Here is a 15,651-nt window from a genome sequence, read left to right on the forward strand (position 1 = left end):
CAGTACAACTTAGCTCACCCTGTTCTTGGGCCAGGAGAGAGCAGATATCTGGTAGCTAGTATTTCAACCACAATAGTAGTAGACATTTTTTAAAAATTATGCTACAGTATTTATTATACTTACCTTGTGTTTATATAGCAAGGCCCCAATAGGTCATGACAAGGAGGGTGAATGTATCTCCAGCAAGTTGATAGTAAATTAAAAAAAAAAAAATTAGGCCTCCAATCAGTATATTATTATCACATAATCCGTCCCAGGACTTGTTTCCAGGCTATATGAAGACATTTTACAGCCAAGTAATAAGACAAACAACTCAATTAAAAGAGAGGCAAAAGATTTCACAACACACCGCACAAAAGATGATATACGCATCCCAATCATCGTGTTCAAGCACGCTCAGCGTCATGGTTCACCAGGGAAATGCAAATACAGGTCAATATAAGATGCCACCACACACCCAACAGAGCGGCTAAAACCAAAAACACTGGCAACTGACGTCATCCATTGTTGGAATGAACAGTGGACAGCCCGTTTGGAATATAGCTCAGCACCTCTTCACTATGCGTTAGCTACGATTTAGCACGTGGCCAGCAGTTTCACTTCTAGATATCTACCCATGACACATGACAACACGTGTCCATAACAAAACAGACGTACAAATGTTTAAAACGGCTTGATTCGTAATAGCCCCAACATGAAAACAGCCCCTATGTCTGTCAACAGATGAGTGGATAAACAAATGGTGGAATACAAGGCCATACTGCATGGCAGTACAAAAGAACTACATGCTTATGCACCCAGCCATATAGATGGGGCTCGCTTTGCCCAGCGAAAGAAGACAGACCCAAAAGTCAATGTGTTGTATGAATTCAACAATATAAAATTCTCCAACTGGAGCGAGTCACCGGATTAACAGAAAGGGGATCGGTAGTTGCCTGGATCCTAGACTCCTGGGAGAATTCATTGCAAAGAGGCACCTTTTGGGGTGACAGAAATCTTTGATATCTTGGTTAGGATAGTAATTATATGTGAAAACTCATTGAATGGGACAATTACATAGACATTTAATTATATTTCGATTATACCTCAATTAGTTTGTTTTATAAAGTAAAAAAAAAAAAAATTACATAAAAAAGCAACGCCAAATTGCTGCCCATCAATGGATGATAAAGATTCCATTTCTACACCTTCTATTTGGATACTTTTGGGGTTCACTTCTTGAATAATCCCTCCTTCCCTGATCTTTCTGCCTGGCTGCTTCTGTTACATATCGGAGTTCCATGTGTGTGTGGCCAGTTTATGTGCTCTCTGGTCCGTTTCACTGTTTATCCTGTCTTAATTCTTCCAGCCTCGTTCGCAGCCCCACTGTCGTCATTCGCTCTCGTCAGCAAATGTTTAGGCTGTTCCTGAGCCCGTGTTGTTTCCTAGACATTCTGCCAAGAGCTCCTCTGTTTCTGTGTTTCGAGCAAAACCCCGCTGGAATATTGACGGGGGGGGGGGAGGGGGAGGGGGCTGTATTGATTTTATTGATCAACTTGGGTAGACTTTGGATTTTTGCAGCATTAAATTCTTTGGTTTATAACTGCGGTCTATCTTTTGATTTGTTAAGATCTTCATGAATGTCTCCCAGGACAGTTTGTAATTTTCCCTGTAAAGTTTCTGAACGTATTTTGTATTGATTTCAAGACATTTGATGGTTTTTTTATTTCATCGTAAGTGAAATCTTTCTACTAATTATGTTTTCTTGCAGTTTTTTGTTGTTGATGTGCAGAAATAAGATTTTTCAAAAAAAAAAAAAAAGAATCCAATATGCAGGTAACTTTAGAATTTGTTTTAAAAAGAAGTCCATTGAACCCAGCCAGCATTGGCTCAGGGGTTGAGCATTGACCTATGAACCAGGAGGTCATGGTTCGATTCCCGGTCAGGGCACATGCCCGCAGGGGTCGTGCAGGAGGCAGCCAGTCAATGATTCTCTCTCATCATTGATGTTGCTCTCTCTCCGTCTCCCTTCCTCTCTGAAATAAAAAATATATATATTTTTTTGGGGGGGAGGGGGGGAAGAAGAAGCCCATTGATGGACGAGCAGAATTTGTCATGTGTGCGCACGCATATTTTGCAGAGCGGTGGCGTAAAGGACACGCTGTCCCCAAGGGCTGAAGTTACTTTTTGGAGGCGACTCTGCGTGTGAGGTTGGCCCTGGGTCGCAGGAGAGGCGAATGGCTGGAGCTGGGGTGCTCCCAGCTTTACGTCGAGCCCCGTTCGTGCGGCCACGGATGCCAGTGGGAGGGGTCTCTGGCCAGGCCAGCATCCTTGGGTTATCACAGACACCCACGGGTCTCCCGTTGTCGCGATGCTTGCGCGTGGCGCAGGCTGTCATCGCTAAACACGTGTCGCTCTTCTCTTTCAGCATCCGGAGCGTGATGCAGAAGTATCTTCAGGAGAGGAACGAAATCACCTTCGACAAGATTTTCAACCAGAAAATTGGTAAGCCCCACTTACGCGTTGAGCCTCTGCGCCTTCACTCGTGATGTCGCTGTCGCCACGGTGACGTCTGCGTGCAGGCCCAGCGCTCTGTGTGCTGGACACTGCGGGCCGGGAGGGGAGAGCTCATGCAGTTCACCAGGTGCTTAACGATGACTTCCATTCTGAGGAGCCTGTCCTGTGAATAAGCCCGTGGGATACAGACGAGTTTGACTCCAGGTCTTAAGGGCGCGTGGGAGGTGGCCAGAATCGGGCACCTGGTACCAGAAAGAAGCTCCCTCTGTTGGGACCCACTTCTGAGGCTCCCAGCTGCTCTCGGATTGTACTTTCCAGGATCCCAGGGAGCTTCCCAGACATCACCCCATTCTCGGGGTTGACTGTATCTTCCCAAAGTGTGGGGCTGGAGAACTTGATCTTGGCGGTTGTCATGGGTTGTATGGGTTCTGTGCGCCATTCATTCGGGTCAGTTCCACATCAGTGCCTTTTACTCCTGTGGCCCCACACCAGGCCTCCCCCGGTTGTATCCACAGAGGCCCCGGCTCTGGCTAACGCTGGTCCTGGCCCGTGCGGACGTGTGGTTGTGTGGGGGTGCTCTGCGGCCGCCACAGCTAGTCCCTGCAGAAGTGAGGACTGACCAGCAATTGCTTTAACGTGGAGCTTCGAGGCCCACGAGGAAGGGAGGTGTTCTCCCTGGCTTTCTGAGGCTGGCGGTGCATTTAGGGGGGACTGTCGGCCGGTGCAGGGAAGAGCTGTAGTCTGCGTGCTTTCCCCCCGCCCCCCTATCAGTTCCTGCTGTCCAGAAATTTCCAGAATAACATCTTACTCTCAGCTAGGAGAGACTTCTCATTGGGCCTGCCAGCCGGCTATATTGTTAATCTGCCCATAGCGAGGTGGTAGACAGACGATTCTAGGGTGGTCACGTGACATCCACAGAGCAGAGTCTGAGCGAATAGCGTGTTCCTTTCCTTTCTTTGCACCTTGCCAGCCCCCCAGAGTTATTCAGGTCAGATTCGCCGAGGAACGGGGTCTTAGTTTGCGAATTATTTTACTATTAAAGGGAGTGATGTTATTGAACTTTCAAGAAATGAAGGTCTTATTACAGTTCCCTGGAACTCTAATTCTGCATTCAGTTCTGTTTCCCTGATTCATAAGTGCAGACTGACCCCTTGAATATATATATTTGACTTATACAAATGTATATTTTCAGTAATATTTTTAATTTTAAAAATATATATTCAGACATATGTAATGTAAAATTCACCTATTATATACAGCTCAGTAGTTTTTTTAGTGTATTTGCAGTGTTGTGTAGTCATTGCCACACTTATTTTATTATTATTATTATTATTATTATTATTATTGTTTTCAGAGAGAGGAAGCGAGAGGGAGAGAAAGATAGAAACATCAATGATGAGAGAAAAATCATTGATTGGCTGCCTCCTGCACGCCCCATACTGGGGATCAAGCCTGAAACCCAGGCATGCGGCCTGACCAGGAATCAAATTGTGACCTCCTGGTTCATGGGTCAATGCGCAACCACTGAGCCACACCGACCGGGCACCACACTTATTTTGGAACATCTTCAAACCTTCCCCCCAAAGAAACTATATACCCATTCTCCCCCTCCCCCAACCCCTGGGTACCAGTAATCCAGCTTCTGCCTCTGGATTTGCCTGTTGGACACTCCGAATAAATGGAATCCCATAGCATGTGGCCTTTTAAAAAAAAAATTTTTATTATCACCCGAGGATAGTTTTTCCTTGATGTTTAGAGAGTGGAAGAGAGGGAAAGACAGAGAGAAACATCGATGTGAGAGAAACACATCGATTGGTTGCCTCCTGCGCAAGCCCCAACCGGGGCCCAGGCCGGGGAGGAGCCTGCAACCGAGGTACGTGCCCTTGGCTGGAATCGAACCCGGGACCCTTTGGTCCGCAGGCCGACGCTCTATCCACTGAGCCACACCGGCCAGGGCAGCATGAGGCCTTTGCATTGAGCTCTCAGCATAGTATTTGGAAGGTTCACACGTGGTGTATGTACCACGTGTCAGGACCTCGTCCTTGGTATGCCCAGTGGTCTTCCGTTGCGTGGCTGTGCCACACTGTGTGTCCGTTCATTCATCCGTGCGCGGGTGGAGGCCGGGGTTGGTTCCCCTTCCTGGCTGCTGCGCACCATGCTGCCGTGAGCGGAAGGCACGTTTTAACACGTCGTTTGTGTGAATGGCTCCCTGTGACAAACACGTGCTGGTAGATGGGCCAACCTGCCCCCGTTGCGGCTCTCACTCCAGTTTCTGAAAGGCATGGGGGGTTCTTGCTCCCTTTGTGTTCTCTGCTCCTCGCTCTCCCTCCTGTACCCCCTTTCCTGTCTGCCCTCCCCCCAGCACACATGCCACCCCCAGACATGTCCTCCCCACTGTTTCGACCAACACCTTCCCTGACATAGGCTCCGGGAGCCTTGGATCTGAGCGCCTGGTGGCATTACCCAGGCCTTGAACCTTAGCTTCGGCCACACCCACTCTTCCCCAGGAGCCCCTTCGCTGGACACGGATGGCCTGTGAATTGCCTCTCAGTTATGCTGTTAAAAAACTGTCTGAGTGAGCCATTCCTTCTTCCCTTCCTTCCGACGTGTGAGCTTGGAGCTGGTCAAGAGGAGCTGTTTACTCTTGGGAGCTCACGGAGAACAGCCACTGGTGGGGTGGGGGTGGGGTGGGGGTGGGGTGGGGGTGGGGTGGGGAGAGGGCACAGGGTAACCGGCCGGACACCGATCTGTCACTGCGCTTTGCCGTGGCTGTAGGTTTAATGTGTCGCCTGTCTGGGCCCCCCTTTGCTCTGTGGCTTTCTCCTCTGGCTGGCTTTGGGGGTTGGGGAAGAGTGGAAGAGGGGCCGCGGGAGGATAAATGGGTCCTCTCTCCAGCTCTGTATTCCTGTTTCAGCTCCCTCCGCTCTCCCTCTGTCTCTCCCATCTGGTCCCCCTGCCCCCTTTCGTGACTGTCTCCATGTGTTGCCGCCCTGTTGATGTCTGTGTTACCCCTTACGGCTTCTCTGTGGTTCTCTTTCACCCTCTGTCCCCTCGCCTCTCAACCCCCTTTCTCACTGCCCCTTCCCTACCGGCACCATCCCTGCCTTCCGATTTGTGAGCTTGGAGATGGCTAGCACAGGGTTTGGGGGACGCCCCCCCAGTGTGAGCTCTAGGCAATTGGGAAACATGTTTTGTGAAATGAAAAAAAAATAGGAGCCTTTGCGAGCCTTTGCTTGAGATAACGGGTGATTGGCAGACCTGTTGGCTGCACCCCGAGCTGGTTGTTGTTTCATTAGCTTTCTTATCGATGAAGGAGGGACAATAACAGTAGCCGCTTCAGAAGGCTTGTTGTGAGGATTCAGCAGGAAATGTTTGCGAAGCCCTCGACACAATGATTTGTTCTCAGCAGATGCTCAATGAATGAAAGCTCTTAAATGAAATGGCCTTTAATAAAAATGGTTCATCTTACACAAAAGTGGGCTAGAATAACAGTCCCGCACACAGATACATCTCCCGGATTCAATATTTTTCAACATTTTGCTGTATTTGCTTTTGTCATCCCCTCTTTTTGTGGTTGCCGAAATATTTTAAAGCAATTAGTAAACCCCTCATAGCATCTCAGTCCTATATGACTGAGAGAGAGAGAAACATCGATGTGAGAGAGACACATCAATTGGTTGCCTCCCATAGACGTGGGGCAGGGGATTGAGCCTGCAGCCGAGGTACGTGCCCTTGACTGAAATTGAACCTGGGACCCCTTGGGTCCACAGGCTGACGTTCTATCCACTGAGCCACACCAGCCAGGGTCTTACAGTCTCACAATCAGAGAACTGGATTCCCTGGAGCCTCTGGATGAGACCTCAGCTCACCAGCACCCGAAGGAGCCCACCTGGACTTGTGCGATAAAGAATGGGGGTTGTTGACAAGTCACGGCGCGCGTGGTAATTTAATACCTGGCAACAGAAAACTAATACAGTGGGATGGGGGGAGGGGGGGGCCTTAATTATTTTGTTTTTAATTGCCAATTTTCCGAATAAAAGACTGAGAGCTGCATTTATCCTTCTCATTCTTCCATAGAGATTACGTCCTAATGTTTATTAATTAAGTTGGTTCCTAATTGGCTGTCAGTGAAATTTACACATTTAGGTAATGACACAATATTCTTGCTTTGGCTCATTGAAAGAACAGCCTTCAAGGGATCCTGGTTATTGAATAGACAGTAAAGTCAGCTTGTCAGCGATGGCTAAGGTGATTCTGTTACAGGTTTCTTCTAGAATATACGTACATGGGAACGGTCGTTTCCTCCTCTGCCAGGGAGGCACATGGCGTTTGATAGGTTCCATCTGTCTGTGGGCAATCTATTTAGCTTCTCTGTCTGCGAACCTCTCCCATTAGAGGAGGATGTTTCTGATTAAGAGGAGGCAGAATTCATGAGGTATGCAAATGCTCCCCCGTATAAAGACCCTCCTGGTTAATGGAATATTCCATCACCTATTGCCTGGGAAGACACTTCATTTTATGAGACCGGGGCTTCAGAGCTTAATCCGGAGTTTAAGTACCAATCTTTCTGAATTGGTATGAAGTAATGTTGGCGCCTGAAACGTGACTTTTGGTCAAAACAAAACTTTGCAGTTTTTTTCTTTAAAAAAAAAAGGGGGGGGGGCTCTATTGAGTTATGGTATTACATGCCATAAAATCCGCCCATCGTTAGGTTGTAATTGGACGAGTTACAGTTTGATGAGTTCTAGTGCATTGGCGGAGTTGCACAGCTGGCACCACACTCTCATTTTACAAACGTTTCCACGCCTTAGGGAGACCCCCTGTGCCCACGTGTAGTCACCCCCTTCCAGCTCCCGGCAGCTGCTCATCTGCCGGCTGTCTCCGCAGGAATTTGCCCTTTCTGAACATTTCATAGAAACGGCATCTCACCGCGTGTAGACTGGAGACTTCTGCACCTGGCTTCTTTAGCTCAGCGTGAGGTTTTGGAGCTTCATTCACGTGGCGGGTGTAACCAGTGCTTCATTCACTGCCGAGTAATATTCCATCTTGTGGATAGCCCACATTTTTTTTTTTTTTGACCCATTCACCAGCTGATGGACGTTTGGATTCTTCTCACTTTGTGTCATTATGAACGATGCTGCTGTGGTTTCAGAAGGACATTTACACGAAAGCATGATTTCAGAGGACGTTTACATGAAAAAGAACGCGCAAATTATTTTTTGGCGTTTAAGATTGAGGCATAAGAAATATACACTTGTCCGGGGATTTTTGACAACAAAAATGAATATTTCATTTTTAAAGCAGTACATTGGAAAAACAGAAATTGTACCAAAAGTCCTTTTCAAAAACATTTCTGCGCAGCCCCTACAGAAATACGCAAAGATGGGCACAAATGTTGTAGGCACCTATCAATAAGCGCTAGCCATTATGTAAGACCAACGGAACACTGGAAGACGGAATGAAACAGATTAGGGTTTTTTGTTGTTGTTGTTGTTTTTTGTCAGTTTCAGAAGAGTAAGCCTGCCAATCTGTTTTCTAATCAAATTACTTCTTCAACTGTTTGGTTAAAACCTGCAAATATTTAAAACTGCAACTTCCAACTCAAAGGCGGGGATTAAAGTCTAGTGAAGTCAGCACTTTTGCATGTGGCCCTGGAGGGAGAACTCCTAACCTGGGAGCCAACTGGTGTCTGTCTTTGCTTTCCCTTTTGTTTCCCTCTTTGTTTGGCTGTGTTAGCTGCTGTGCCCTGCAGGCCTGCCCCTGGCAAATGCTGCCTCAGATTGACAGTCACTGAGCCGGGTTCCCACCCGATCTTGTCTGCCCAACCTTCTCCAGCCAAGAGCAACCTACCAGGAGGGAGAAGAAAAACGTTGGGCCGCAGGCAGTCCTGCTGCAATTATCCAGGCCTTTGTGGAGACTTTCAGTGAGAGAAGGAGTTGAAGATCCGTTTAAACTTTCAAACTGCTGAGATAAACACTTGACTGAGCGCCGCTAATTGGATTTTCACCCTGGAGAAATGAGGGGCCCAGATTGTGCAGTTTCGACTTGGGTTTCCTAATAAGAATGCTGCCCAGAGAGGAAAGATGCCAGAAAAGAGGGAAGCGCTGGGCGGACTTAAGGACCGATGGGCAGGCAGGCTTCGCAGCTGATTTTTTTTTTTTACCTGTGCGGCTTCAGCAGGCCTGGGTATTTTAAAATCCACATTTTTAATGGGTATCCACATTTTTAAAATGCGGATTAGCTATTAACCGTTTAAAAATGCGGATTTTGTAAAAAAAAAAAATACAATAATTTCAAGAGAAACATCAAAAGTGCTTTATTCAAAGTAATGTCCATCGCTAGCTACACATTCCCCCATCTTTCAGGTAATTTGTGGATACTGTCCCAATAGAACTTTTCTTGTTGTGAGGCAGACCATTCAGAGACCCAGTTTTCCACTTCTTCCTATGTTTTGAAGTGCTGCTCAGAAAGCGCGTGTGCCATCGATCGGAACAAGTGGTCATCTGAAGGAGCAGGTCTGGTGAATACGGCGGGTGGGCACATACTTCCCAGGCAAGATCTTTTAACGTGTCTTTAACGGGTTTTGAAGTGTGTGATGGTGCGTCATCATGAAGCAAAATTATTTCGCCGTGTCTTCTGGCCCATTGTGGTTGTTTTACGATCAAAGCGGCGTTCAAATTGATCATTTCTTGTCGGTAGCGATCAGTATTAACGGTTTCACCAGGTTTTAGAAGCTCATAAGACACCACACCTTCCTGATCCCACCAAACGCAGAGCAGTGTCTTCTTTCCAAAGCGATTTGGCCTTGCAGTCGATGTTGATGGTTGACCTGGACCCACCCATGATTTTGTGCGTTTGGGATTCTCAAAATAAATCCACTTTTCACCACCAGTCACAATTCGATGCAAAAAAAAAGTTTCTTTCATGCCATTGAAGCAACATGACTTTTACTGGTGTATTTATCTAGGGGAAGCGGGTCCAGGCGGAGGGTTCGGTAGGGCAGAGACCTCAGATCAGAGCCAGGTGATGGGGGAGCAGCGAGGAGGCTGTGCCGAGGCGCTGGGCGTGAGTGACAGGTACGGACGGGGCAAGGGTTTCTGAGGCCATCTTTTGGCTTTTACTCAGCGTGGGATGGGACGCAGCAGGTGTGAGCACTGGGGTGGCAGGCTCTGACGGAGGGGAGGCCCTCACAGAGCAGCCTCCTGCCCTGGGAGCCTGGGCCGGTGAGGATGCTGGGCCAGCAGCAGCAGAGCTGGCGAGAAGGTCCCTCAACTCCAGACTGGCAGATGGGATTTGTAATGAATTGTATTGTGGCTCTAAAGGGGGGTGGGCAGGACCGGGGCTTGCAGGGAACACCATGCCCTCAGGTTCAGGTAGGGCCGGGACCTGCAGGAAAGGCTCAGGTAAGAAGCCCAGGATATGGGGCAGTGTTTTCCTTCCTGCATCCTTGAGTTAGGTGACTTGATTTGCATAGTGGGCCATCCGCTGAAGAGAATGGTCACACCCCGATCTCATTCTGCCTGATGCTTTCAGGTCAGGTCAGCCCTGTAGCTCGGAGCTCGGCCCCTCCTCTGCCCGCTCTCCGCTTGCCAAAGCAGAGAAGATTCTTATGTTTCGGGGTAGACGAGAAACCCCAGCAAAGGTGGGGCAGGGAGAGCTGTTCTCGTCCCTGAAAGAGGCTATTGAAAGCAGTGGCGCCCAAGGAGAGAAACTAGGGCAGCTTCTTAAAGAAGCAAATATTCTTCCCTGGTGGGATGCACTTACTCGCTAAAGAAATCTTTTATTTTTTAATTGACGTTTTCACGGTAACTTTAAAAAAAAAAAATATCACCGTTGGTCACCAGAGTTCGCTCTGTAGGAATCCGTTTACCTAGCTTGTAATTTTAGGACTATTTAAGAAGATGGAACTGAGTTGTTTTGTGGCCTCTACTCTTCAACCAACAAGTGCGTTCGGAGTCGATGGCGGAGAAGAACTTGACCCAGATTAGCTTCCCGGGAACGGCGACCGGGGCCCTTCTCTCCTCCCCTTGCTCTTTAGTGCCTGGGTTTCAGAATGTGCCTGATTGCCTCCCGTGGAGACACCACACAGACTCCAGTTGTTGTTTTTCTTTTTGTTTATTGATGATTATGCTCTCTTGCTGCGCTCTTGCATTTGAAGGACGGTTTTATAGAGGTGTAAGATGCGTACACTAACGGGCGTCCGTTTGAAGTGTAGAGGTTGAGCTTTGACCGTGTATGTGCCGTGTATTATTACTGCACGATCCGCTTATAGACCATTTTTCTCCCTTTCAGAGGAACACGCATGGATTTTTACATTCAGCTCACCCAGCCCCAGGCATCCACTGATCTGCCTAAGTCACAGCAGGTTACACTTGGCTTTTCTAGGACTTTATAGAAATAGAATCGAGCAGCAAGCACTCGGTGTGTGTCTGGCTTCCTGGCCTCAGCACAATGTCCGTCCTTGAGGTTCATACGTATTATTGCTTATGTGGGGATTTTTGTTTCTTTCATTGAATAGTATACCACAGTACGGACCTAACACCGGTCACTTGTTCACGGACATTGGGGCTGCTCAGATTTGGGGCAGTTATAAATGGAGCCGCTGCAGACATTTTTACACACGCCTTGTGGGCACACCCTGTCATTTCTCTCGGCTCCGGGCCTGACCCTAGAAGCATCCCGGGATCTCCCAGGAAAGGTGCACGCTAGTTACGTCATCTTGATGAATTGACCCCTTTACCATGATGAGAAGTCCTTTATCCTGATAGGGTATTAACTTTGTCTAATATTGATAAGATCGCTTCAGCGTTTGTGATATTAATGTTTGCGTGACACATCTGTTCTCTAACTCTTTGAAAATATATATATTTTTCTTGATTTCTGAGAGGAAGGGAGAGGGAGAGAGAGAAACATCAGTGATGAGAGAGCATCATTGATCGGCTGCCTCTTGCACGCCCCCTACTGGGGGACCGAGTCCGCAAATGGAATCGAACCCTGGCCTCCCGGGTCATAGGCTGACGCTTAACCACTGAGCTGCACCAGCCAGGCTCCTGCTCTAACTCTCAGTTGGGTTGTTTGGACCGTTTACAGTTGAGTAATTACCAGTGTAGTTGGATTTGAGGCTCACATCCTCCTGTCTGTTTCCTTGTGGCTTTTTTCTTCGTTTCTGTCTTCTTTTGGATCGAGTGTATTCTGGTATGTTATGCTGTTGTCTCTACCGGCTTATTAGCTACCCGTCTTCATTTCGTTTATTTATTTGTGGTGTTAACAGGTACCTCTGCACTCCTGGGGCCCTCGCCTCAGCAGGACCGCCCTGGTCTGTGTGGGTCCCCCTCCCAGCACTGCCTTTCAGAAAGTACCTCCCGGCCGAGAGCCGGCCCATCTCGGGGCCCTCCTGGTCTGTTTCCCTTCTCCCAGGCACCCCAGCCCTTTCCAGGCCCGAAAACAGTTATGTCCCGTTTTATGTAGAGTTTTCTGGTTGTTATAGTGAGAGGTTAAGTCTGGCTCTTGTTGCTGTATCATACTCTGGAGTGGCATTTTATTTTTGAAATAAGCTGTCAGGCTCTTGGCAGGCAAACGGGTTAAACATTTGAAACTGGGGCTACCTGTGAAACCCTAGACATGTACCACCGTGGGTATCGCTTCGCAAAGTGCTAGGAGGACGGTGATCCGTTTCGAGCCTACCCGCGGCTGCGTGGGCAAACCTGGGATGTGCACTCTTTGCAGAAGTCTGTGTGGCACCGTTCGAACGATGGAGGCCTGATGTGGTCAGTGCTCTACGTCCACATGTCACTTAGTCTTCAGAGTAACCCCACGCAGAGGTCACGGGCAGCCCCATTTTACTGGTACAGGTGAGAGGACACCACGCCGAGGTGCAGGGACTTGTCCAGAGTCCTGTGGACAGCGTTGGCCAGAGCGGGAGTGAGCCACACCGAGTTGGGATCGGCCACAGTCCAGACCTCGGGCCCTCAGACTCTGTGCTGAGCTGACCAGTGCGACCAACGAGGAGGTTTTTCCCGACTCCCTGGAGGAAGTGGCTTCTGGGGCAGCAGGAGACAGAGCTTGGGTTGATAGTGTAGGGACTTCCATGCATGAAGTGCTTCGTTGTTTCCTGGAATAGCTGCTGTTGCCAGGACAAAGGATGATTACTTTCCCACCAGAGGTGGTTCTTAGAAACCCTCGCCCTCTCTCTACTTTCTCTCTTTCTCTTTCCCTCCTCCTTCCTGCCTTTCTTTCCACACTCTTCCTTTTGTTGATCTCCTTTGCCCCTTCTCCACCTGTCCAACATAGCAGAAGACCAACAGCAAAAAAGAACGAAATGAAAACCGACCACATACACGCACCCCTACGTTCATGGCAGCATTACTTACAATAGCCAAGAGATGGAAGCACCCTAAGTGCCCGTTGATAGATGAGTGGATAAAGAAGCCGTGGTGCATATATACGACTCGATACTATGCAGCCACAAAAAAGGAACGGAGTCTTGCCATTTGTGACAACGTGGATGGGCCTAGAGCAGCCGTGGGCAAACTACGGCCTGCGGGCCATACCCTTTTATGTAATGATGTTTACTTTGAATTTATATTAGTTCACACAAACACTCCATCCATGCTTTTGTTCCAGCCCTCCGGCCCAGTTTAAGAACCCATTGTGGCCCTCGAGTCAAAAAGTTTGCCCACCCCTGGCCTAGAGAGTATTATGTTAAGTGAAGTAAGTCAGCTGGAGAAAGAAAGATATTGAATGATTTTATTTATACGTATTTGAAATCTAAAGAACAAATAGAAACAAACTTAGATACAGAGAACAAATCGACGGTTGCCAGAGGGGAGACGCGTAAGGGGTTGGACAGAAAAAAACCAGAAGGGGAACTAATATAATATCGTACGTCAACTCTAATCGGAAAAAGGTGTAATAACACACTTCTGGTGAGGCCGTGGGTCTGAGCGGGCACTTCCGAGACCATTGCTGGCGGGAGCACGAATCGGGACCGATCCAGCGCGGCTAATCTGTCAGGTCGAGTAAGACCTCGGCGCCTCTGCATGACCTTTGGCTCCGCAGGTTCACTCCGAGGTGCATCTCCTACGAACATGCCTGACCACGTGAGAAATGATGCGCGGAGAGGGCATGGCAGCAGTTTTGTAAAAGCGAAATATCTGCAACATCTCAAACGCTCATCATTAGGGAGCAGGTTACGGAGATTGTGACGATGGGATACCCGGCAGCTATAGACGCGGCCAAGCGGTACCTGGCTGGTGCAGGGAGATCTCCAGGTGCCGCGTTGTGGGGAAAAGGCTGGTAGGGGCGGTGTGTCTGGCCTGGTGAAAAGAAGAGTTGGTATTTGAGCCTGGATGGACGTAACACAAGCACCTGTAACGAAGAGATCCAAAACGTCAGAGGCTTTACACACAGACGCTTCGCCCTCGTTCGGTGACAGGACAGGCGTCCCGGGTTCGCATCGGGCCTCCCCGCCATCCCTGTGCCGAGCTTTTCCCTTGCGGTGGCGCTGGTGTCCCTTAGGACTCGCAGTCCTCCGCATCCACTGGGTGAAAGAGGACCAAGAGGTCCCACCGATTTCTTAACAGCCCTGTGCCCAGAAATGACACACACCCTTTCCCCGAAAAGGTACCAGGAACCGAGAACTGGTTCCCGTGGGGCTGACGGTGGGGGTGCACAGCTGGGGAGGGGAGGGGCGGGGGCAGGAATAGGACTTCTTTCCATGTTTTTTGAACTTTGAACCATTTTCCATTCAAAGACATAGACGTAGATGGTGGCAGTGTAGTGGCAGAATGTCTTAAATGGGGTAAGAACCAAGGGTTTGGAATAATGTTTTTATTTCACTTGAAGTTATTATTATTATTATTTAAATATATTTTATTGATTTTTTACAGAGAGGAAGGGAGAGGGATAGAAAGTTAGAAACATCGATGAGAGAGAAACATCTACCAGCTGCCTCCTGCACACTCCGTATTGGGGATGTGCCTGCAACCAAGGTACATGCCCTTGACCAGAATTGAACCTGGGACCCTTGAGTCCGCAGGCTGATGCTCTATCCACTGAGCCAAACTGGTTAGGGCTATTATTATTTTTTAAATATATTTTTATTGATTTCAGAGAGGGAGGAAGAGGAAGAGAGAGAGAGAAACATCAATGATGAGAGAGAATCATTGATCGGCTGCCTCCTGCACGCCCCCTGCTGGGGATGGAGTCCGCAACCCCGGCATGTGCCCTTGACCGAAATCGAACCCGGGACCCTTCAGCTCGCAGGGTGACACTCTATCCACTGAGCCAAACCAGCCAGGGCCACTTGACATTATTTTAAATCTCACTTTAATTGTCAGTTGGTTTGTTTACAGTTAGATGTCCACAGAACCGTGGATCCAGGAAAACACTGACCGCCGTCTGGTGACAGAGCCAGGAATTTTTTCTTTTCTATCATTTCACAACACGATACTTTTGAAAGGCTGAAAGCAATCCAACTATGAGAGGAGTTAAGATAGGATGTTCTTGCCCCGTATTTTCACATCTTCCGTCCAGTTTTCCTTTTTGCTCCCCTTTGAGTTAGGAGCCAGTTGCTCGGAACATTCCGTGAATTTCTCTTTGGCCACATTCATGATCCATTTGTCCTTTTGTCTAACAGACTCTTAACATTCAGGGCCCCACGGCTCTCCATGACCTAAGTGAACGGCGCCATTAATTAGTACAACAATGTTCTATTGGGCATGTCCGCGCTGAATTTAAATTGGGGGGTCGGAACTATTGACAATATCCCTAAATCACTTTTCACTTAGAATTGTCTCTTTCTGTAAAGTTTTAAGCCAAGAAGTGAAGGTTCTAATTTGTTAAGTAGAGTTCAATGAAAATAAATATGTTTAAGGTTTATGTGGACTAGATAAATCTATAATTAGCTAAACGTTTGTTTTGATTGATATTCATTCTTTCCTCTTGGGGCTTGGAAGAGACGAAAGGGAGTGTTACTCACCGGGAATTTGGGCGAGTGGTACGCAGCAAGGAGGGACCCTGACGCCCTGTGGGAGTTTTCCGGGTTAGCATTGGTGTGCCTTCGCCCCTTCGTTTATGAGCTGGCTTTTCTGTTTTTATCATTTGAGATTGCCTTTGTTTTCGCGTGTCAAGGAGACTGTGTGTTCTGGATGTGTC

At 48.2% G+C, this 15,651-nt stretch overlaps 1 protein-coding gene across 5 annotated transcripts in view; it reads left to right on the forward strand.

Moving 5' to 3' along the window:
- Nucleotides 1-15,651, forward strand: part of GRK3 (G protein-coupled receptor kinase 3) — a 79,759-nt gene that overhangs the window by 15,688 nt on the left and 48,420 nt on the right. For all 5 annotated transcript variants that reach the window (XM_081113702.1, XM_081113703.1, XM_081113705.1 and 2 more), the window contains exon 2: nucleotides 2,408-2,484. In XM_081113702.1, the coding sequence (XP_080969828.1) occupies nucleotides 2,408-2,484 (77 nt within the window). The remainder of the gene's footprint in view (nucleotides 1-2,407; nucleotides 2,485-15,651) is intronic.

Source organism: Myotis nattereri (genome assembly GCF_964212035.1).
Source record: "Myotis nattereri genome assembly, chromosome: 19".
In the NCBI taxonomy this organism is placed as follows: domain Eukaryota; kingdom Metazoa; phylum Chordata; class Mammalia; order Chiroptera; family Vespertilionidae; genus Myotis; species Myotis nattereri.